A 25,000-nucleotide genomic window follows, 5' to 3' on the forward strand; every position below is an offset into this window, starting at 1 on the left:
GCGACTCATATTTGTCTAACTGTGAGCAATCTCTTGAATGCTAAATGGAAAACAGCTGCCGACCTCATGAATCAAATGTTGTACGCACTGACAGCAATGGATACAAATGCACCAATAAATAGGCCTACTCTACAAATATGCCAGATGATGAGGTAGCCCAGTCGAACAAGTTCTGTTCAGCTGTGCTCTTATCTGACTTGAAGGAGCCACCCATTGCCAACGGTGGGAAAGTTATGACAACATTCAAATTCTGGACGCACAAATATAGAAAAAACACACATTCATTTAACAATATTAACATAGGCCTACAGCAGGGCTCTTCAATTAGCGGCCCGCGGGCCGGATCCGGCCCCCGAGATACTTTGTAGTGGCCCTTGAAGTGTTGGCTGATGTTATATATGAGCAAATCTTTATGATCGGTGACGTAAATAGCTGGTGGAAAACACGCTAATGGAGGTGCAGTGATAGGCTACACTGCGAGTAGCGCCTAGAAATAATGTTCTGTGTGGTGCGTTGCCGCTGTAGGCTACTTTGTTACTGGATATTATACAAAGAGGTAGCCTGATTACCATCGACTTTCAAAGGCTCTGCGAGACTTTAGTCTGACCAACAGCCTGTGCTAACCATAGGTGCTAACACGGTTTCTTGCCAGCGCTGGTTGACCCGCCTCCTTTAAGTGCCTCGGTTTGCTGGTAGATGTCAGAAAGCGGATTGCCGAGTTTAAACCAATAACAACACTCTTTCCGCTGCCTTGAACACGCCTCTACCCAGAGCCGTTGGAGCTGCTCAAAGTTGATTGATTCTCGACCAAAGGGGGCAGTTCCGCAGATTTCGGGAACTCAGAAATCCTTCTCAATGAGCAGTTGACCAGACCAGCAGCAAAAGCCTGAAGGCGTTGCGTCACTGGGAGGGCGTGCCAGGCTAACAAAGAGGTGCCTTGCTTCGTTTTTACGCAGCGTCACCAACATGTTGACGTGCGCCAAATGCAAGCTTTTTTCCTCAAAGCATGAAGCATTTTCGGTGCATGAAATCTCACCGGTAGTGTGCCTCTCCAGTCAAGCAGATCCTCGCGAAAACATTCGCCACTCGTAATGTAGCTATTGGAGCAAATAGGCGTCGGTTTAAAAGTTTAACTTTGGTGGCATCAGTTCTGTTGCATGCTCTCACTCGCTCTGAAGTCCTGCAGCCACTGCACCTCAGCCAATTGCACGTAACGTTTTGACCGAGTTGAACATAAGTTCCATCTTAGCTTAGTTTCAACGTAAATTGCCACTACGTTGGAGTATTATAAGCTACTAACATTTTAACGGGTTGCACCATGGAAATAGTTTCAGTGTGAAACTAATACACATCCATCGCCTTGATGTCAAGTCCACTGTAAGTAACATTGATCTGTGAACACGTTCATCCAATTTAAATGGTGGGAACGTTAAATGTATGTTGAGAAGAGTTACATATGCGACCGATTACGCACATTTAATTCATTTAAACACTGTTTGAAACCTGTTTGTGCCCATTGGAAATTGTATGGACCTAGCAGTTACTGCGCAAAGCTCAGATTCCTTTGCTGTTAATGTTATCACAGATTTCATATTAGCCATAGCAATGCAGATCCAGTGTCACCTTCCCAATGCCTATGGTAGTCTGGGCCTGTGGCAGAAATATTCCCAAAACACAAATACAACAAAATAACCACAAAATAATTATGCTTTTACAAAATGCAACATATTAGCAATATAGATCCAGTGTCACCTTCCCAATGTTGGCCTACCACTGTGGTAGTCTGGGCCTGTGGCAGAAATATTCCCAAAACACAAATAACCACCAAAAAACGATATTATCAGAGAATGTCTAATAAGGGACGGGCTCTGATATTATGCATTTACCAAATGCAACATTTGAACACCCATATTTGTGCTGTTGTAGTTTATTGTATCTACATTTGTACGTAATTACTCATATTTCAAGCGGTATTTCTCCGGCCCCTCAGTTGTGATACTTTTCATGAACTGGCCCCTATTACAAACTAATTGAATAGCCCTGGCCTACAGTATCACACGTTTTTAAACAAGCCAAGGAAAACTTTGTATTCTGCTGCCCCCTAACGTCACTCTCTGAAGCAGCCTAGCGCCTATAACCCTAGCAAGTAGGCTATAATCTGAGACGATTATGATAGCCGTTTCCTGTTTGTTTGGCATATTTACCTGTCACTCGCCCGCTTGATGTGCAGAAATGTGCATTTGAAACGAAGCAACATACTTTTTCCAAAAAATGCCCGTACAGGCTCTTCACGGTGTATGGAAGAACTCCTCGCAAACATTTAGAATGCATTAGTGTCATTTCACCTTAGGAGTCCTTTGTCCTTAAAATGTTACAATAACTTTTAAACCAGAGTAACTAAAAGCTGTTGGATTCATTATTGTGCATTCATATCTGAGAACAGAAGAACACCAAAGTGTCAACTCTAAGAAGTTGTTCACACAATTAACCATTCCTGTCGGAAACAAGGATTGGGAACGAAGGTTCTGTGCTGAATTGGGTGTAATATATCAAATCTTGCACTTGAGGGCAAAGTTGAGCTGTGGTGTAACAATCATATTTAAATAGCAGCACAGACGTCCACCTTCATGCTTATCTATACAGTTTGTAGGGTAATTGTACAGAATGATATGTTATGGCCTGTATTTGCAATGTGCAAGTTATCATTTCACTGGTGAATTAGAGTGTGATCATTATAATGCTATTGTCACAGACACTGAAAGTGTATATGGCGACAACATAAATAAAGAAATATCATATATAAAATATCAAGACCATACAATCTTCCTCTCTAGACAACCACGTTTTCCCATATGTTTTACAATAATTACATCCACAATGAATAACATAAGGAGAGACAAGATGTTTTTTTAATATGGCTTTCCAAATGTTGTACTTTTTTAATAAAAGAGCTTTTTTGTTTGCACCTTTTTACAGTTTTAAGGCATCATGCACAAAATAATAAGCCATACAAAAAGCCTTATGGTCACCCTACCTAAAATATGATGCTGTCTTACTGTACTTTGCAGGTTAAAAATAGAAGTCTTTACAAACATGGCGTAGCTGGCATGTCAGTGAAGTCAAAAGCAGGTCTTCCATGGCGTAGCACAACCCTGCTTTCACAGTATGTCTTTGTAAACATGGCTTCGGCAAAAGTATACCTCCAGAAAAATATTAGTTCATGCTTTTTTTGACGTTGACTGTGGAGGTCACACAAGCATGCGGACAAATTCTAAAGATGATATTTACAATGTAGGTTTTTTTTCCTTTTAACACAGACTTAAGACACTTCCGAAATGTCTTTGTGTTGCTTTTTTTTTTTTTTGTTTTTAAGACAAACAACATTAAGAAATACAATACAGTGACCACTGACAAGCAGACTGATTTCAAAAGTCCTTACTTCCCACCCCATAACCCAGATGTGATGTGTTTTGGTCATCTTGTTGTGGAAGACCATTGGTGGAGGATCTCTGTGTTTTGTTTTTCCTTTTGGCACGTACTGTGTCCAGTTTTGTGTGCACGCTCTCGCTCCCACTCTCCGCCGTTGTGTGCTATACGATGTTGAAGACCATCGAGAGGTACTGCTCGTAGGACACTTGGATCCAGCCATCCTGGTCGGTGTCGTACCGCCGGAACACGTCGGTCAACCTCTGTGGGGACGGAAACCAACAAAACGGTCATGTCTTTCTCAGTGTGGTCAAACCAAGGTCAACAAGGAGGGGAAAAAAAGCTACACAATGGTCAGTCAGTAAATCAGATTATCAGAGATTACTGGATCAAGAAGCAACGAGCCTACAAGAAAGGTTCTTTGTTCTTCAATTAAACTAATGAATGTATGATCAAATTAATAACTAGAAACTATTGTTCCCCTAAATGCTGTCCATGTACAATGCAATGCATTACAAGGCAAAAGGCACTTCCAGGGTTTGGAGACACTGGACCCTTATTTAAATGCTGGACAAAGAGCAAAGTCAGTCACCACTGTTTGTGCTTATGGTATTAAATCTGCAAATACATTTTGCATACTTATTAAGCCTTACTAAGACTTTAGACCAGCATTTAAATTAGGGCCCATTAAGGATCAACATAGTGAATCTTAACAACCCTTACCTGTAGTACTATGCAGCACTGAATGAAGTCATCGAAGGCCACTTGTCCCTTTCGTTGGCGGTCAAACTTCTCTATGAGCGTGTTGTAAAACTGATCTGATAGCCGGTAACCTGAGAAGAGAGGTTTACCATATATTTTCAGTGTTATTGCTACACCATCAAAGAAACAGAAACACAAAGGTCCTATTCCTTGGCTCTCTAGAGCAGCTCATTAAACGTTACACTCAGAATCATTTCAACCATGAAGAACCTTTTGCAGTCAGAAAATACAATATTTGAAAAACATTCCTCTGTAAAAAGTATCCTTTGCAGAGCTGTCTCTTGACAAAAGAAAGGTTCCTGAAAGGGTGGCTGAGAATCCTAATTGGATCTCTGAATCTGAGCTAACTAAGTGTCTTTGAAGAGACCAGAGAAAACCCACTTTTTTCCCCAACCGTGTAGCCAAAAGATGTCTTAGTCAGAAAGCACACTTATGTAACAACAAAACATATTCATGCACGTTCAGTCTTAACCGTTTTTAGGTACAATGACACAGTTTAGCATACAAATGAGATTTGTAACTTCCTAAATAAGAAAGAAGACAGCATGCTGTGATCCTAATACAAAATCACAAATCATTTCTTTCAGCACGAGTAGCCAAGCATCCAATGCTCTACCTCAAAAGGATTTTCTATGCACCGTTTCCCAGCACTTCATTTTACACTAATCAGAAGCTCCACAAATGCCAGAATTTTAAATCCGGATCAAAGCAGCCTAACACTTTTAGAAGCAGCCAATTCTTTCCCAAACCACCTACTAATATCAAGGTCCTTTTTTCATTCAGGCAATAAAATATGAAATCCCTTGTCTTAATCAGTGCAACCCAGATTCAGGTGCTTAAAGATCGGGCCCCAGCAGGAGCCGAGTGAGGCAGGGAATGCTGATCAGGTATTTGTGAACTGCAGTTAACCGTCGGACTGCTGAGTAGCACTTCAGAAGTACGCTTGGCTACCCAAGAGATGGAAATGTGCATCTTGATAAAAGGTAGAGATCGAATTTAATTGAAAGCAATATATTACACTAACACACACATAAACACAAACACAAACACAAATGCTTCCTCGTCATCCCCCTCCTCTCTAGTTTCTCTCCTTCTCCCACACACTCACACACAAGTTTAGTCATGCTTACTAAGTATAACATCATGCATAGCGAGACAACTACATACAAATGTGTGCCTGCACAGATGTGTCCCTTTCTAGAACACTGGTGGACATTCACACAATTTGCACAATTCACACAAAGTCGGAGCTGACCTTCCACAACCTCGGGGTCACACAACCCCAGATGTCCCTTCTGGACAACCACAGTCTCCCCTCACCAGATAAGCGGTAAATAGAGAGAAGCATTACTTTGCTCACCGAAGCCAGTAAGGGCCTGTTTGAGCTCGTTTTTGTCGATAAAGCCTGAGTTGTCGCGGTCGTATGTGCGGAAGATGTTCTGCCAGTCCGTGATGTACTTCCATACGCCGGCGAACTCGTTGAAGTTCACGCCTCCTTTGTTGTCCCTGTCGAACATGGCTGAGAAAACACAACAGAATTTAATTTCATTTTCAACTCATAAGACAAATGGATCCAACCACAACACTCTAGACAAAAGGCTAATAGAGAACAGTACGGATTTGAAAACTTCTGCAATGGTCAACCTCACTGATTACAAGACCAACATTTTGTTATGATGTAGCATCATTATAGTCAATGTTTTCCCTTGAGCGCGCAAGGTTGTGTGGTATAATGAGATATGAAAATGTGGGTATGCAAATTTCTGGAATTTGAAACCCTGGTCCTCCAAGAAGCATCTTGTTAAACTCGTTCAGTCACTAAGGACATTAACATTTAATTTCACTGGTTTGCTACACACTGATGTTTGCTGCATACGCACATCATTGGTTTGAGGACATTTTTGAAGAATGAGTATAAAGTATGGCTTTGACATACAAAAAATAATACTGTTACTGATATGGCTGATATAATGGCTAGCAAAAGCCTACATCATCTTTAATTGAATCCATAAGCATGAATCACAGGGACTGTGATAAAACTTCTTTGGTGTCTCAAGAACATTTATGTAAGCAGCTGCCTTCCTTCCCTGATCCACCCAATTTTATTTGGATAATTATAGGTTTCATGTGGGTGAATGTTCAACGGGTGTGCACAATCATTTAGGCTTTGATGTTCACAGTGAGGGACTGGATACCTCAATATCAACATAGCCTACAGTACATACAACTGAAATTACAAGCAACTAAACAACTTAAACACTACAAACCAATTAAAAAGCAGAATTTACCACATTAATCTACCTACAGTTCACAACTAGCAACGTAAACTAGGAAAGGTTTAGGTCACTGATGACAGGCTTATTTTGTGAGAGAAAAAAAAAATCCATCCGTCATGACACACACCACCTTTTCTCTTGCTATTGACAGCTGTATGTCACTGTTTAACCTTGACGTAAACACCCATAGAGAGCTGTTTGTCATAGTTGTGTGGCAGTCTAATGAGATAATGAAATAGTTTCCACGGCAAGCAAAAAAACAAATAAACAAACAAGAGCTTGGCAACTCAGGACAGAACTATTTAACGGCAGGGGCTCATAACTAGAGCGGAAAGGAGACTTACCGATAATAGATCGGACAGTCACTGGATTGAAAGGCGTCCATGTACCTGAAGGGAAGAAAGATTTGAGACATAAGACAAGGTTATAAATCAAACTCAAGCTTCTTTTTTCCAGAATGTCATTCATCAACATGTCTTTATTCAGCTGCAAGTTTTTAGCGGAGTATGGCCACAGGCACAAACAGCAACTGCTATACGTGTGATTGTTAATATTCCGCCTTCATTGTGCCATCTGAGAGGAACACTGACAGTGATGGTGGCGGTGACGGAGACGGAGAGGGGAAAAGTTTACAGAGACCGTAAAACGACCCTCTTGCCTGAGAATTACTACTGAGAGAAAGGAGGTTTGGGGGAAAAAAAAGAGAATTATAAAAGGAAGAATCATCCTGTAGAGAGAGAGGGAGAGAGGGAGGGAGAGAGGGAGGGAGGGAGGGAGGAAGAGAGGGAGGGGGGGGACAATCTCTTTTCTCGCTCCTCTTATCTGTACAGGCCCACAGTGAGCAGGGAACAGCGACGGCGGCACGGGGTGCTGAGGGCAACACAACAGGGAGGACAGGAGAGCCGCCGTCACAGAGAATAAATCCTCCAAACCTCCACTGACTCAGCTACTTCTCCTACGCTCTCGCAGGGATGTGGGCTGTGTGTGTTGGTCCTAGTGTATTAGTGTGTGTGTATGTGTGTGTGTGTGTGTGTGTGTGTGTGTTACTGTGTGTGTGAGTGTGTGTGTGTGTGTGTGTGTACCTACATTCTCACAGGGATATGGGGGGTGTGTTAGTGTGTATTTGTTAGTGTGTTACTGTGTGCGTGTGTGTGCATGTGTGTGTGCGTGTTTATGTCTGTTTGTGTCTGTGTGTACGGTACATATGTTAGAGAGTAAGTGTGTAGGAGAGAGGGATATATAAACTGAGAGGGAGTGAGAGATGGAGAGAGCTAGAAAGAACAGTATTCAGGTCTTAGTAAGGCCAAGTCAAGTCAAGTCACTTCATTTTGTACGTTTCAGTTTCTGAAATAGGACTTGACCTATCTTTTTGGTAAAAGAGTGTACATGAAAGCAGAGGTGAACATCCCGGGTTCAGAAAGTAAAAGTCTTTATTAAAAGTATTTGATCCAACCATTTAGTAAACCAGATCACTGTATTTAGCAGCCAGGTAGATCAGATAGTTAGTGATATCACCTGTGTTAAGAGCACAGGTAAAAGGAATATATGGCAGGAGTTTTACTTTCTGGAACCGGGATGTCCGCCTCTGCATGAAAGAGTGGTATATGGAAAGTAAGAATATTGCAAGGGAAAGAGAGTTAAGAAAGTGTGTGTGTGTGTGTGTGTGTGAGAGGAAAGTGTGTGTGTGTGAGAGAGGAAAGAGTGTTTAAGAAGAAGATACTGTACAGAGGAGAAGGATGGAGCAGAGGGGGGAAGGGAGGATTTGCGGTGGAGAAGATGAACTACTTTCTCAGCTTTCCCAGACACGGGAAAGTTTGCAGGAAGCTGTCACCAGTCCTTCCCGAACTAGCCCCGCTACGCTACCCCGACTGCCCCGGGAAAAGTTTCTCAGCCGGGTGGAGCAGAGACTGACAAGAACATCCATGACAGCACTCAGAGAGAGAGAGAGGGAGCTAGAGAGAGGGAGGCAAGGAGGGAGGGAACGTGTGAATGAAAAGACAGAGGAAGAAAAGAGAGAAAGGGGAATGAAGAAAGGGGATGTGGCAAGAAGAGAGGGAAAGAAAGAAAGGAATGGAAAATAAGAGGGAAGGAGAGTAAAATGAGCATCTTAGGTCACAGAGCAGATTCACAGTTCAGCCAAGCAGCCGTTAGACTGACCACTGGTGTTGAAGAGGACAGAGTGTGTCAGAGGAAATGTAGCGTAACCTTCTGATGGTGGCTTGGGTCAATAATTACGCCACCAAGCGTGTGTGTGTGTGTGTGTGTGTGTGTCGGTGTCGGTGTGTGTGTGTGTGTGTGTGTGTGTGTGTGATGTCTGTGTGCAATGCGTGTGCCATGGCAAGAGAGAGATTGTGTGTGTGTGTGTGTGTGTGTGTGTGTATGTGTGAATGAGAGGGAGTGTGTGAATACTTGTATTTGTCAGGACATGTATGTTAATTCAGTGTGTCGTCTTGTGTGTGTACATACATGTAAGTACATACTTGTAAGTGTGTGCGTGCATGTGTGGGTACTTTTGTGCATGGTTTGCTTGTGTGTGTGTGTGTGAGTGTGGTTTGCTTGTTTGTGTGTGTGTGTGTGTGTGTGTGGCTTGCTTGTTTGAGTACGTGTGTGTATGTGCGTGTGTGTGGGCAAGGAGAGGGAGCAGGTTGGTGCTCAGGCCGCGTTGGCTGCCGTCACAAAGAGGGTTCTGTCCTGCAGCACAGTGGGCCCTCTCTCCCTCTCTCTCTCTCTCTCTCCCTCTCTCTCTCTCTCTCTCTCTTGGTCACTCTATCCCTCCCTCTCTCTCTGCATCCCTCCTTCTCTCTTTCCCTCAATAACACTCTAGCTCTCCCTCCCTCCACCCCAATGTAGAGGAGTGGATGGAATTAAGGCAGCACCCATAAACTCACAGGCTTTCAGAGGCAACATCACACACACACACAGAGTCCAAGAAGACGACAACACCACACTCTAGGCTGCTTTGTGCTGTACTGGCCTGGGTTAGAACTGATCTCAGGTCAACACACACATACATACACTGTGTGTACATCCACATGCAAGCTTGTACACACAGAGAGAGAGAGAGAGAGAGAGAGAGAGAGAGAGAGAGAGGAGACACACACACACACACACACACACACACACACACACATTCAGATACAAACAGAACACACCTTGACACACTACCCTACAGTCCTCCACTCAGACCTACTGAGAGCTTGACAGCATCAAGGCCAACGTGGAGACTTAATGAAAACACACACACACACACACACAAACACACACACACACACACACACACACACACACAGAAAGCCCATTAGTTAAGGTAATAAACCATATTAATGTTCATCCACAGGGCTCTAAACATCCCCGTTCTTCATTTTAGTGCGCCAGCTAAAACTTGCATGATGTCACACACAGAAAGGAGGTTTGCAATGGGACCGGCGCTCTCTTAATCTACACAGGGGGAGGCAACAGCACTTGCACTAGCAAATGGGAAGAACCAAGTTATTTCATGGGTCATGAATTCAACAGCAGATATGGTGCCCCAGGTCTCCACGACGGTAAATTTGGAAGGACCATCAAAGTTTATCGTGGGTCTTGGAAAATAACCGCACCGACATCCAAAAGTGATTCGGAGATCTCAGAAAGTGGAGCCTCTCAGGGCACCCACCCAATCAACATAGAGATATGAGTCATTTCTATTCAGTAACCAATTTAATAACCAATCACCAGCAAACAAAACTCTCAAATTCTTGGCCTTTCAGCCCATCACCTGATGAACAATGGACAGTACAAATGATAAAATGATCAAAAGCATCTTGCCGCTTGAAATGTTTGTGGACATAAAATTGTAGTTGCCGCTTTACCGGTAAGCCTAGTCCTCATCTAAAAGGTGAAATTGAAAATTGTGATCTCCATCGAAAACAGCTTTTAGTCAAGGACTAGGCTTAGTCCTTGTACGGAAAACTGCCCCCATATATTTGGACACCTAAGTGTGGCAACATCATACTTACTTGCTCAAAGCATTAGACTCCTGTGCCTTTTGATTTGTGTCTTAAAACATGCACCTTAACAACAGCTTGGCAAGGCTAGGGCTTTGCAGCTCCTATATTGGATATTTGCAACCGAATCCATCTATGATACAGTTAAAGCTCTGCCCATAACCATGATTCACGCTCGGCTGTGTGCAAGGAGCCTGTGACCTTGGCTAGGGGGCACGCAAAACACTCCACGTCTCGAGCAGTAAGTTAGGGCAGTGAAGTGTGCTGTGCCACCCTGCCACCCTGCCACCTCAGCACCCAGCCGCTGTGCCAGGCTACAGTGTCTCCAGGGCGTGTGTCAGCATACCAACTGTGCCACAGTTTGGCATCCTCTCATCTCTAATGGGCCCTGACATGTTTGTCCTGCTCGATACTTGAGAGGTTAAGTCTAGCGCCCCGTAGTAGCGCGAGAGCCAAAGTCAAGGAAAAAAACATCACAGTTGTAACACGGAGCATCATCTTTAACGGGTAACAAAAACATTTACGTGAAACATCACACAACGGGGGGAGTTCGGGTCGGGGGTGAAAAAACGTGTCAGCAGTGATTTGCTGATTCACGCCAAGCTCTGTGAGGCGACTGCTGAGTCCGACTGAATCATCGTGGGACGGGGGGCACAACATGGTGGCGGAGGCGAGCAGAGGCGGGCAGAGGAGAGGAGGACTGAGAGGTGCAGGAGTTTACCAATGCAGCTGTGCTCCAGTGGCAGCCTGCCTGACGTTGGTGCTGCTAGCTGGCATGAGATGCTCAACTGCAGCCTGGTCATTTTTTAACTCCCCCCCCCCCTCCTTCTCCACCTCCTCTAGTTCTCCTCCTCCCCCATAGACTGAAACACACACACACACACACACACACACACCTCCCCCACCCACAGACCTAAACACACACACACCTCCCCCACAGATTGGAACACACACACACACACACACACACACACACACACACTCACACAAATCTCCCCCAAAGAGCCCTCCACACACGCACACACACTCTTTGAGCGGTGCAGAGACTCGTGCTCGCTCTCTTCTAGTCCCATTTAAAAAATGACTGGCGACGTAAATCTGCACCCTGACAAACGCTGAGAGCAGCAGCAGCAGCGGAGGAGCTTTGGCCGGAGCGTAAATACGCCGACGGTGACAGCGGCTCCAGAGAAGATCGCCCTTAATTGGACAGAGATGGGGAAACACAATCAAGTGAATCAGTGAAAAAGAGAGGGAGAGAGAGAGAGAGAGAGAGAGAGATGAGTGGGAGAGATACACAAATGCTTTGGTAATACTGTACAGCGCTATGGTCATGCTAATAATAAAGCTTGTTTGGAAATTTGAATTTGACAGAGAAAGAAAGAGTTGAGAGGGAAAGAGAGAGAATGAAAGAAAGAAAGAAAGAAAAATGAAGAGAGGCTAGAAGTGGAGGACACACAAAGGTCAAGCCAGTGTTTAAGCTCTTCTTTTTACAGCCATGAGGGGGCTTGGGTGGATTTTCTAGTTGGATATGTTTCACTGGGAAACACATTTGTTGCCATTTCAAATACCGCAGGTATAGTTTAAACAGATCATATCTAGCTCAAATAAGATATGGATCTGGCGACAGTGCTGGCTGGGGAACAGGATAGAAATATAGTGGACCACACTGTATACAGGCCTAGCACTGGTTCCGCAGCAGACCTTGAGGGAGTTAGTGAGGTAGCATGGAGGATGTTGCTGTGTTTTAGGGACTGACTCCAGGTCTGTGTGTGTGTGTGTGTGTGTGTGTGTGTGTGTGTGTGTGTGTGTGTGTGTGTGTGTGTTGTTGTCGTCCCACAGGACGCACGGAGAGCCAGCTGGGTTTCTGCCGTTTTTGCTGCCGAGCTGACAGCACCAGGAGCAGCTGGGCCATTGAACCGTACAGCCGAGGACAGCACCTAATATACTTACAGCGGCACACAAACACACACACACACACACACACAAACACACACACGTGCGTACAAGCATGCACATTCATGCATAGGCCTACACACTAAGCACACACTTGCACAAGCTCATACACTCATTCACTCACAAACTTTATCGTTTCCACACGCATGCATGCATTCATTCACACACACATCACACACAGACACAGAGATTACTGTCCGGCTAATGTTCTTACACTTAATGGTGTCACTCACTCGTGGGACAGAGTATCTGCCTCTGCGTTCTCACTGATAACTGGTTATCGTGCAGCCAAGCCCCCATGGCTGTGTGCATAATCAGACACAACTCCAAAGCGTGCTGGATGAGTTTTTTTTTTTTTTGAAAGACAGTTAATTAAACTGGGTGCAATGCAAGGCTCAGACTGCAGCGCTCACAGTTATTACTGGGCCATTTTTTGAAGGTCAACCTTGAGTATTTTGTGCCCGCTACAGCCCATTCAAAGCACTACCACCACGTGGCACCACTACCAGAGGAGGAACACGGACCAGCATACTGCTGACTCTGTGCCCGTTCACCTCTGGTCGTGTCTGGACATTAGCTCCTGTTTGGTTCACACCAGGTCAGAGTCAAATGCAATGGCCACGCTTTAAGACTGTGGAGGCTGACAACATTTCCATTCTGAGGAAATCTCAGTCAAAGCCTTGTTACAAAGATTGTTACAGGATGGGGTGTGCGTATAGCACCCGTCCTAACCAACAGAAAAAAAAAAAACAGTGTTGACTGGCCTATCAGGTGACAGAAACAGACCGCCATTTCCTGCCTTGTTCAGGAAGTGCTTGTTTTCCTGAATCACGCTCCAAATACAGTCGTGCTTTGTCTGCTTCACAGGGTCGGTCTGTCTGTCTGAAAATAGCCTACCAATATGGTCCCCTTTGGATGAAGCATTAACCTTATTGAAGGAACACTGATTTAACAACGTGTTACAACACATTTCATAATAGCACAAGTCAATGGTCAAAGAGGTGTGGAAACAAGGACAGCTGGAGAGAGGTGTGGCTGCTGCAAAAGGGAGGGAAATTAACCATACCATTCGATAACGCCTGCTGGAGCTCTGTGTCTGATATGGAACCACTTCTGTCCTTGTCGACCCTGGAAAGGAAACAAAGAGGCTGCATGAATGTAAAGTGAAGCCATATCGCCTGCATCTCCTTCACAAGAAAAATGAAGCACTTCTCTACCCCCATCCACCCCCCCACCTCCCCCAAAGCTCTACAGTAGCACAGTGTCAAAGCGGGGAAGTAAACCGAAACCAAAAGTACCCTTCAGGACAGGAGGAAAAACTAGCCAAGTGACATCGCTGTGACAGGAGCACATGCGTGTGTAAACACTGCATTACTGAAAAACGGAGGAAGCCGGGTGGCACCTCCTCGTTATGGTAACAACAACACAACAGCCCTGTATAGTCCTGCCACAGTGTGTCAGTCAGGTGGTGATAGAGGCATAAGTTGACTTCACTTGTGGAATGTCTGAGGCACAAAAGAATGCCTGAACAGGGTGGAGGCGGAGCTACCGAGACAACCTTTTTAAATATGAAACACCAACAATTTCTCCTAAGACCTATAAATATGCAAGAGCCTAAGGTGTAAAGTAGATGTCTTGGGTGTCTTCATGCGTTGATGGACAGTACCATTGAAGAAGAAAAATGCAAGTAGATTGAACAGTTTCTCGCACACACAACTGGCCTATTTATTTAGTCATTTTTATATTTTGGTAGTTAGTGCCTTGAGTGAGAAACATTTGCAATCAACTGGACTGGAAGAAATAGGCCGCCACCCCCCCCTCCTCTTTTTTTGGTCATAAAATAACCGCCCTTGTGCAACACATACAGCCAATTCATGACTCACATGTTCCCTAGCAACCTGACAAGTCCTGCATACCAACAACAAATCCTGTATTTTTTTCCCAGGCCTGACCGGGAAAGCCCCAAAGAAAAACACAACCGGTAGCCTCTAGTGAGGCCACCTCTGTGCCTCCCAAACAAGGAGCACCCATAGATAGAGGTTACAAGAGGACCTGTCTGAACAACCCACTGAAACAGAAACCCAACACAGATTCAGTCATACTTCAGTCACACATATCTGTCATGTTCGTACAGTTTTTGGTACAGTGTTTTACACAAAGAATGAGGTAGCTGGAGAAAAAAAAACATGTTTTTTACCCCTCCAGCGAGCCCATCTGTCTTTCTCTCCCACTGTGGACTACCCACAAATGTTAGACGAAACAGATGTGCCTAGATTTTTTTTTGTCTTTAAACAAAGGCTGTTCTTTCCTTATATGCTGTAATGGGGCAGAGGAAAGCCAAGTTGCACACTGATTTTCCACCAAATGTTTCCCTCATATTAGTTCTGCCAACACTGTAAAAAACGCTCTGGCATTTTGAGGTGGTTTGTGAAACGATTTACTGCAGTAGCAGCCATAGACAGTCGGTGCAATCCTGGTCTGATTCATCTGTAGAAGCCTACAATAATCTACAGTAGCCTACCTGTTCAGATTTGTGTATGCTTGTCATGGAAAGTCGTGATCATGGGTGGAGCGAAAGCAGATGGAATTCTGAGTCAAGTCAAACGAAGTGACGATTATAGACGAGGCTGAGCTGGTGTGACTCATTGATTTAGCCCTTTGACCGCACTCAAGTCGTATGACCAAGGAGTGAATAGTCCACTACTTCAGCACTGCCCGGAAGAATCGGAGTCCTTGAATACTCCGTGTGTAAAGTTTACACAGTCTAAACGTGATTGCTTGCAATGCATTGCCAGTTTCTCTTTCCACGAACTACTCACGTCTTCAGACCCCGCGGCAAGTTAATGTAATGTTGTGAGAAAGCAGCATCTAACCCTCTGCAGTATTACATAACTCGTTACTACCACAAGGGGTAACTAGTCAACCCACCCCCCTTCTTCTATACAAAAATGAAACCATTGTGAAAGGGCAGTTTAACGGGAAGTTTGCGTCCATGTAGGCTGCTACCACTGACAGCTGACCCATGTTAAACTGACAGAAAACGTTTTCTAAATTAGTTTGCACTTCGTGTTAGTGTTAATTTGACACGCACACGTGAAAATCAAGAGCATGCATTTCCAAGGCCTTGCCCTAAGGATGTGAAAAGACGATCAACCATAACCAACTTCTCGGACACGTCTTCATGTCATGTAACATTAGTTATGATAGTGGTTGTTGTATATAAGGAGAAACTATGGCACATAGAATTACTGCCAGAAGAACACCTTCTCCCTGTCCTAAAACGAGCTGTAGTAACTTTTCAAGCGACAGTGCGATTGAAATAACCGAGGACTACGCATTCAATGGTTTACAAACGGTAAAATGAGTTGTCAGAACCCAGTCTGCGCTATTGTACGTAGCTGCAGATGAAGCTGTAACGTTAACGTTAATTTCGCATGCGGAACCAAGAGAGCGTTCGTGCTTCCACTCACCTCTGAAATATATTCCATAGAAAACCTTGATCTGGCGGCGCGCTGTTAGCATATTGAGGTGGTCTGTACTGATTATGATAAGCCATTTTCTCTGCTCCTTCTTCTCCGCCAAGGAATTGTGCTTCGCCAACAAATATGTTCCTTCAACTTGCTTCAATCTGACTCTGACATTCTTCACGCAGAGGCGTGGCAAGCAACTGCTCATTTCCCCATAAAAAAATTCAGAAACGTCATAGTCCCGCCCACGAAGAACTCCCCAGGGTACTCTCGAGAGTTTGATTGGTTCGCTGGCTGCCAGCGTGTGCTAATTGGGTGGGGCTCGTTTACGACCAGTGGAAAATATACTTTGTTCATGTTTCCTATGAATGACATTTCACTTAGAAACTGAGAATAACATTAGGTGAATACCATGTTATTAAGATGAACTCCACACTGCTTGTTGGTGCTGAACTGAACATTTGATGGCATTGGTCATATTTAACAAATTCAGTGTTTTCTAAATTAATCGATGTTTTTGTTCACTGAAAATGATTGTTGAATGTTATTTCTTTTTTATTTGGATTTATTTGGATTATCTCATGAATCATGATATATCGATGGCTCTGGCCCAGCCTATATGATTGGTTAATCAAGTGGCGCCAAACTCGTCAGTGGTGCCATATTTGGAGCTTTACCACCACACACGACACCAGTAACATAGCAGGGTGACAGGGAGATACAGACACAACACAATCTAGCTTTTCCACAAGCAGTTCTTCGGTTAAATCACATTTATTTTCAAAACTGGTGAAAACAAGTTACGTCGACTGTAAACAGGTTTTTTTTACCTCAGGAAAAATGTTTTACTACCCTGAAGTCCTGCAGCGCCAGTCAGGCTGCTTCTCCACAATCTGGTGAGTGAGTGAGTGAGTAGCTAGGGCTAAAAGCCAGTCATCCATCAAGATTGATCATGAAATGTGGATAAAATCATTTTAAAGTATTTTAGTAAAATCGCATCGACGTGGAAACTGATGGATATGATCATGATAACCTAATGTTAATGTGAAGTGAGCAGCACAGCTAGCCTAACTTTAGCTAATGTTAATGCTAACGTTAATGACTGTCATATATGCTGTGAGGTAAGTGCACTTCATAAAGCAAGTTATTTTGATCTTAAACATTGTTTAGGTTTTAAGGCACGATCATTGAAGTTATTGTTAACATAATGATCTATTTGTGTTATGATTCCTGTAATTTTAGGTTGGCAGCCACCAAGGGTGTAAGGATCACCAGAAGGGAGGTTTTGAAAGTAAACGTGAATCGAACTTGGTATGGCTAACCTAACCACATAATCACACACAACCTAATCATGCACTTCATTGCATTTAGTTGGCCCTGAAGAGCAATATGACATAAAATCTCACTGTGTAATGTCTGTGTATTCAGAAGAGCCCTGGAGAGCAGTATGACATAAAAACTTACTGTCTATTGTTTATGTGTGTTTCTGTAGTGAAGACATCATTGACTATGTGTTGGTGAAGGTACTCCCTGTCCACCCGAGTCTGCCTCGACCACGTTTCTCTCTCTACCTGTCCTCTCAATTACACTATGGTGTTGTCATCGTCTACCACCGCCAGTGTGGCTTTCTTCTGGGTGAGCTCAGAGAGGCAGCAAACATCTTGTCACACTACTAGATACTCCTTACTTGTGTAGTTGATGGCTCAAAAACAGAATGTTATTTGTTGTTTTATATTAAGTAATGGTAATAGTTTCTGTCTTTTACCATGGCTCCAGTCAGTGTAGGCTACTCAGCCCCACAGAGATAGTAACCAGATATGCCAAGGCAGCTATAAAGACATCCTTTCCAGATATTGACTTTAGCTCGACTCTGAAGAAGCTGCAAGGCCATAAAAGATCCCAGTTAATGTTTTGATTGAACACGCAATACATCAAGGACAGTGACAGAGGCCCATAAGACCACACGCCCCAAATGAACTCAAAAGCTCATTAGCGTCAGTCTAACACATATTCCCCATGCACTTACACTGATAACCAAAGAAAAACATACAGTACATCAGGCATGTAATTGGATCAATTTAGCCTTGATAAGCGAGTTAGATCAATAGACTCTTAACATCGCTGACATTAATCACGATAAAAATGAACTACGTGATTGCTCAAGAACACTGCCATTCAGGCTTTTAGTGGGCGATAGAGACACTAACCACACACACTCAGAGATAATTGGCAGAGAATTACGTTCCATTGTGATCGGGTCATTTGCTAAAGCTCCTTGAATTACTAACACAAGTGAGATGTTTGGGGAAATGGGGTTGTGTGGGGAATGGGATTGTAATTGCAATTCACTGTGTCTTTGTGTGTGTGTGTGTGTGTGTAGAGGAGATCCAGCATACGATCGAGAGGCTGCTCCGCTCGACGAGGCACGCCCGCATCGACATGCAGGAGCCCGACAGGTAAGCTGGACAGTCACGCTCACCTCCACACACCCTCCATCCCCGAGGTGTCGCTGTTAGTGATGGCGCTGTGCATGGCTGGCAGGGTTATTAATGACGGCCTGTGTCATGTACTCTCCTCCCTTTCCCCTTCCTCCTGTCTGCTCTATCTATTTTGCTCTATCCATCTTTTTTCTCTCTCCATCTCTCATTCTCTCGCTCTCTCTTTCTTTCTCTCCATCTCCCATTCTGTCTCTCTGTCCTCTCTGTCATTTTAATTGCGCATGTATGTGTATAATATTCATGCCCAAATAATACACACATATCTTTTTATGTTGCAATTTGTCTTTGTCTTTTACTTGCCTTATCGCTCCCACCTCATTCGCTCTCTATTTTCTCTTCCTCTCTCTCTATACATCCACCTATATATACATTAATCTTATTCTGTCTTTTTCACACACCTCCTCCCTCTTTATCCCTCTCTACCCTCTATCTCTTCTTCCTTTTTCTCTCTTCTTCTCCCTTTCCATTTCTCCTCTGCTGTCTCCCCTCTCCCTCTTTTTTTCGCTCTTGTCTTGTTCACCTCTCCTCTTCTATCCTTTGTTATCTCTTTTCCCTCTATCCCTCTCTCCTCTCTCTTCTCCCATCCCTCTCCTCTCTTTCCTCCTATCCCCCTCCCTTCTCTCTCTCCTCCCATCCCTCTGTCCCATCTCTCTCTCTCTCTCTCTCTCTATCCTATCCCTCTCCTTTCTCTTCTGTCCCTCCCTCTTCTCTCTCTCTTCCCATCCCTCTCTCTTCTCTCTCTCCTCTCTCTCTCTCCTCTGATCCCTCTCTCTCCAGACTGGTCCTAAATAACCCGGACCCAGAGGCTCTGATGGAGGAAGCCATGGAGCCTTTTTTTGGAGTGATGGGCTCAGAGGCGGAGTTGCCAAGCCCATATCAGCTGGCACAGGTAATGCACATTTACGTAACACACACACACACACACACGCACACACACACACACATAAAGAAACACACACACAAACACTCACACACTGTGGCTTCAGCCTGTGACTGCAAACCGGCACATTTTGACTCAAGGTCATGTTATTGCAGTGATTCATATCTCTGGCATACATATACTTACAGTATTTTAAATATGTTTCTCTCAGTATGTTATGCAGTATGTTATTATGCATACAACATATATATGCAGCAGGTTAAACAAGGTTTCTCTCAATGGAAAAAGATTAGGGCGTATAGAAGCAGAAATGCCGCCGTGGCAAAGGGTGTTTTCTGTTTGTTTTTGCCATAAAAAGGACGGGTCTTAAATCACTACTTGCCGTTAAACCAGAAGGGGGGAAAAAATCAGAGATGAATGGAGAATCACTCCTAAGACTCAGACATGGCGGCCCCTCTAGAATCACAACTCAAGGACACACCAACAGCAAATCAATATTCCTCTCCGTAAATAGTTCCCGTTTGCATGGACTCTTGATTGCACCCTGTGAGTGTTGATGTGTGGTTTTTTTTCCCCCTCAGTCCTGGAGGTTCCTTGAGGTCCATACTCCTGAGCGCCCTCCCGTGAAGACCCCGAGAAGATCCCAGTCTGAGGGTGAGAAGGAGGGTGGGATGGGCTCTGGACACACACACACACACACACACACACACACACACACACACACACACACACATACACATACACACATTCATACACACACAGACACACAGACACAGACACATACACACACAAGTATACACACACACACACACACACACACACACACACACACACGTATACACACACATATACACATGCACACACACACCCTGAGGAGATCCTGGTCAGAGGTTAAGTGGAGGTTAAGTGGAAAGGTGGGATAGGCTCCAAACATAGGGTGGGTCTGGGGGATTAGCATCTCAAATAACTCAGTGCCACAGGTCCCACGTCCTTGGGTTTGCCTCTGCCATTGTGTGTGTGTGTGTGTGCGCGTGCGTGTGTGTGTTTTGATTCTCCCATAACTCTCCTCTCCTCTCCTCCCTTCTCGGCTCCGTTCTCTGCCTCTGTCACGCTGCTGCTTGTGGACACTCCCATGAGCGCTGATGTTCTCTCTTTCTCTCCACCGGTCCGCTAGCTCCTGGCCACATGGTGTCCCCGGAGTGCATCACTCTAAAGGAAAATGAGCTGACAGCCCTGTGCATGCCTGAGGTAAACCAACGAAGCTGTAGCCTCTGCAATGACACACACTTTAGTCACTTTTGGTGAGCTTCATGACGCTCTGACATACCGTAACCTGTTGTAGATGTATTTGAGGTGTTGCTATTTAGATTTTTTGTTTGCTTCCATTGAAAGGTAGAGAAAACTGTTCGACTCCAATAAAGTTTTCGTCAAATTAAAGCGGATTCGCTCCTAGCCGTCCTCTAGCTGTTTGCTCAGTGTGCGCGTTAGGAAACTCTGGTGTTCACTCAGACGGAGCGATAAACAACTCCAGCCAATCAGCACATCGCTCCAGGAGCAGGAGAGGAGTAAATTGATTGCAAAATAGCTTTCGTATGTGTTCCCTCGCGATAGCTGTTTTGTACTGTTTGTGGGAAAACTCCTAGCGCCTCCAGGTCTCATCCTGTTTGTGTTTGTGTTTGTGTTTGTGTTTGTGTTTGTGTTTGTGTTTGTGTTTGTGTTTGTGTTTGTGTTTGTCTGTCAGTATGAAGGGGCTGAGCTGGTGGAACCCACCGCCCAGGAGATCGACATGCTGCTGAGGGAGAGCGACCACCTGGTGGAGGGTGAGACGGATAAAACACACACACACACTCACACACACACACACACACACACACTCATACATACACACACACACACACACGCTCTCATACATAGATATATACACACACACACACACACAGTACAATACACAGCGCACAATACACAAGCTGAACACACACACACACACACACACACACACACACACACACACACACGCACACACGCACACACACACTCACAGGGGATCCAGGGTGAGCAGGAAAGGAGCTGTCCCCTTTGTATTGTATCAGGCACTTAAATATGCAACCTTTGTAAAGCACAAACAAGAAGGATCTTCAGTCCCTGAGCCTTATCATTATGCAGTGTGTTACACACCCCTGAGTGAGCTCTAATAGAGTGGAGAGAGAGAGAGTGAGAGACGGGCCCTGTCTGATAACCCCCCTCATTTCACATTGTGCCAATAAAGTGGCGCGATAGTTGAAAAACACCACTCACTAGATTTGTGTTTCCCTTTTAAATGCAACCCTTGTTTCTAAGCAACCCAATCTGGTGAAAAACAAGTGACCCTGATAGCTCCGCTTGCTTCTTGTTGTACCAATAAATGCCCCTCTGGCAGTGGCACGCTTGCAGTGAGGCACAGCACTCCATCTTTTGTGATATTCTTAAGTGACCAGTTACGGATACGTGTGATATAAACCTACATTTTTAAAAGTGGATCAACTACTGACCTCCTTAGAAGTTGTGCCTGGGGCACTTTGATCATTCATCCCTGATTGCATGGACTACTCGCACAGATGCATTGTGGGTGAGACGGAGGAGCAGCTGCTTCAGCTCTCCATTTCAGAAGCGATTTTGCTGCAAATTCACTGCCAATGTAACACCCGTATACTGTTGTTTGTTTGTTTGTTTGTTTGTTTGTTTTACACTAATGAAAGTTCTAATATGCTGAATCTGTCCTCGCAATGTTAGCTAAAATGTGCACATTTTCATGGTCTCTGTAAAGCCCCGTAGATGTAGAAAAAGTAGAGCCATTTATGTTTACCAGTTTTGCCCCAGATTGCCCCGCTGTAGGCCAACATGAAGAGCAGTGGCATTTAAGCCATGTGTTGAATGGCGAATCATCATTTGGAAAGTAGCCAATTCTGAAATAGATCCAAGGTTGGTCTCATCCTAGTGCTGTCTAGGTAATTCACTTTGGCACAACTCCTGTTTCAAATGAGCTACAGTATATACAGTAGATATTGTTGACGTATAGAGCAGTAGAGTTTAAGCCTAAATTGAGTGGTCTAAGTCTATACTAGGTTTAAGTAGAGTTCAATCACCATGCAGAGTAGAGCTGATTCTGTAATGGATCCATGGCAAGTCGAGGCCCGGACCTATAGGCCCCGAGTGTGTCGACTCGACACTTTCTGCCACCTGCCCACGCACATCAGGCACATTTTATTTTTAGCATTTTAATGAGCGGCGCCCAAAAAAATAAAATGAATAATACCACTGAATCGTAATCTATACAGCGATGTGAAATTGTTCGGTGGAGGTGTGGCGGTCTGGTATTGAAAACAATGGAATCTGATATAAGTGAATGTGGAAAGCGTAGTGCGTCACACTCTTGCCGGTGCCTGTGTGCAGAGGCTTTCAGGGGCAGTAGGCATCGGCTCCATTCTTTCCCGAGTCGATTGCTGTGGTGTAATAGTAACTCTGAGGCCCATAGGAGACCGCTCAAATCGACCGGACAGCCGGAGCGTCTGAGGTTCCACTCAGCTGTCAGTGCTGATGTGTGAGTCTGGATGTCTTTCAGAGACGGAGGAGAAGGAGGGAGAGAGGGAGGCAGACAGAGAGAAGACACTAGAGACCGACACAGCCATGGTGTCTGTAGAACAGTGAGTGATGTTTTAAAGAGACATGTTTAAAGGTGAAATCCATTTTTTTTACTACTGCCCCAACTGATACTCTGCCAAGTCTTCTACACAGCACAGTCTATCTGTTAAAGCAACACTAAAGCACTTTTCCTCTGTCGCACGCACACTGTTTGTTTATCCAGCAAATAATGATGTCCACAGACAAGGTCGAGTGCACGATTTTATGAAAGTGTGATGTATTGCAACATCGAAGCAAGTCAAATTTGTAGTTTCTTATGTCTCACTCCATCGAACTACAGATACGCTACCCAATCTGGTAAACTTACATAGTGCGGTTATAGCTGATAGAGGGCCGCGAAGTGAGTGCAGAAGTGTCGTTCTCCCTGTTATCAGTTGAGGAACCACTGAAATGATTTTGGAAACATTATTTTAAGGTACAAAAAAATTAACTTCAACTTGAAATGCAAACATAATCAGCCAGTTTTCCAGCTTTCTCAGCTTTCTCATCTTTTTTCTTTGGAGATTTTTCTGAAATTGAGTTTTCTTGTAGTCTAGAACTACATGTAGGTTTGGTTCATGTAGAGAGGGACCCAAAGTGTAAACAAAAAGAAAAGGACTGTTTTATTATCATGAAGAGAGAGTTCCTCAGGGTCATATACTGGCTAAAGGACACGGCTAATCTCTTCTTCAAACCTCTGATTGTATAGTGCTTTTGCAATTTTGTTAATTGACTGTGCCGTTGACATATAGCCAGTGAGAGAGTGGATATCCTAGCGGTCTGAAGGCTAAAGGGCTTTTGGCTATTTTGGAGTAAGTTCAGATCGACCATCTCATTAATCACGTCTGTACCGCTGTGTGTTGTGCACCAAGACTGAAGGAGACGCTGGAGGCAGGATCTCCGGAGGACGACGCCTTGGGCATGATGGCCACGGAGGTGACCCCTCCTCATGCAACCTGTCCCACAACACGAGAGGGCAGTGAGCTGGATCGGGGGATGATGCAGGAGCCGTCAAGTTCTTTAGACCTGGTGTGTGTGTGTGTGTGTGTGTGTGTGTGTGTGTGTGTGTGTGTGTGTGTGTGTGTGTGTGTGTGTGTGTGTGTGTGTGTGTGTGTGTGTGTGTGTGTGTGTGTGTGTGTGTGTGTGTGTGTGTGTGTGTGTGTGTGTGTGTGTGTGTGTGTGTGTGTGTGTGACGTCAGGTGTCAGTTAAGTGTGTGTGTGTGTGTGTCTGTGTGTGAGACGTCAGGTGTTCTTTAGACCTGGTGTGTGTGTGTGTGTGTGTGTGTGTGTGTGACGTCAGGTGTCAGTTATGTGTGTGTGTGTGTGTGTGTGTGTGTGTGTCTGTACCTGCCAGTGTATTGTATACTATATTGCATACAAGTGTGTCTTGCATATGTTTGTACCTCTGTCTCAGTAAGGTGTGTGTTAGTCTTTGAAAATCGTGTGTGTGTGTGTGTGTGTGTATATGTGTGTGTGTGTGTGTGTGTGTGTGTGTGTGTGTGTGTGTGTGTGTGTGTGTGTGTGTGAGTCCCATAAGCCTTATCCGTTGTTGTTCTCCAAGACTCTTGTGTAATGAGATCTGATTTTTTGGCAGCGTAAAGAACCTGCATCAGCACAGATCTCTTTAAATATTAAAAATCTCACCGCCTCTCTCTCTCATGCATGTGTGCTTTCCCTCTCCTCCTCCTTCCCTCCTTCCTTCTTTCTCTCCTTCTCTCCCTCCCCCACTCCCTCGCTCCCCTTTGCCTTCCTGACTGATGCCTGACGCTCTGCTGCTGTTATCACGTTCCCCCTCCCCCATCAAATCACCTTTTCTCTCTTTCTTCCTCATGCTGTTCCTTTCCTCTCCTCCCTTCATTCCCGCTTCTCTCTTCTCTCCCTCTTTTCTCCTGTTTCTTGCATCTCTTTTTTCGTTTTCCCCCCCTCCCCCCTTCCCTACTCTTTTTCACTGTTTCCTCCCTCTTTACTTTACTCTGTCTGTAACATCTCTTTTTTTCTCACCTTCCCTGTGCCTCTCTCTCTCTTTCTCTCCTTCCCTCTCCCCCCCCCCTCTCTCTCTCTCTCTCTCTCTCTCTCTCTCTCTCTCCCTCTCTCT

The 25,000-nt window shown here is 44.6% G+C and overlaps 3 protein-coding genes across 4 annotated transcripts in view; 1 reads left to right on the plus strand and 2 right to left on the minus strand.

The window, feature by feature from the left end:
* The window catches only part of zgc:101569 (uncharacterized protein LOC449822 homolog), a 21,091-nt gene extending 18,621 nt beyond the window's left edge, over positions 1–2,470 (minus strand). For both annotated transcript variants that reach the window (XM_062521119.1, XM_062521118.1), the window contains exon 1: positions 2,205–2,470. In XM_062521119.1, the coding sequence (XP_062377103.1) occupies positions 2,205–2,340 (136 nt within the window). In that variant the 5' untranslated portion in view covers positions 2,341–2,470. The remainder of the gene's footprint in view (positions 1–2,204) is intronic.
* A 421-nt stretch (positions 2,471–2,891) lies between these two features.
* pdcd6 (programmed cell death 6) lies at positions 2,892–16,065 on the minus strand. Its single transcript, XM_062521509.1, has 6 exons — positions 15,874–16,065; positions 13,470–13,531; positions 6,809–6,853; positions 5,549–5,707; positions 4,150–4,259; positions 2,892–3,689 (listed from the first exon to the last, which is right to left on the minus strand). The coding sequence occupies exons 1-6, from the start codon at positions 15,957–15,959 to the stop codon at positions 3,591–3,593; spliced, it is 561 nt and encodes a 186-aa protein (XP_062377493.1). The 5' UTR covers positions 15,960–16,065; the 3' UTR covers positions 2,892–3,590.
* Positions 16,066–16,648: 583 nt separating this feature from the next.
* The window catches only part of rec8b (REC8 meiotic recombination protein b), a 13,044-nt gene continuing 4,692 nt past the window's right edge, over positions 16,649–25,000 (plus strand). Inside the window, exons 1-10 of the mRNA XM_062521459.1 lie at positions 16,649–16,766; positions 17,113–17,181; positions 17,363–17,505; positions 18,251–18,326; positions 19,146–19,257; positions 19,830–19,902; positions 20,423–20,496; positions 20,990–21,068; positions 22,847–22,928; positions 23,778–23,934. Of these exons, the coding sequence (XP_062377443.1) occupies positions 16,711–16,766; positions 17,113–17,181; positions 17,363–17,505; positions 18,251–18,326; positions 19,146–19,257; positions 19,830–19,902; positions 20,423–20,496; positions 20,990–21,068; positions 22,847–22,928; positions 23,778–23,934 (921 nt within the window). The 5' untranslated portion in view covers positions 16,649–16,710. The remainder of the gene's footprint in view (positions 16,767–17,112; positions 17,182–17,362; positions 17,506–18,250; positions 18,327–19,145; positions 19,258–19,829; positions 19,903–20,422; positions 20,497–20,989; positions 21,069–22,846; positions 22,929–23,777; positions 23,935–25,000) is intronic.

The sequence above is a fragment of the Sardina pilchardus genome, chromosome 19, assembly GCF_963854185.1.
Source record: "Sardina pilchardus chromosome 19, fSarPil1.1, whole genome shotgun sequence".
NCBI lineage: Eukaryota > Metazoa > Chordata > Actinopteri > Clupeiformes > Clupeidae > Sardina > Sardina pilchardus.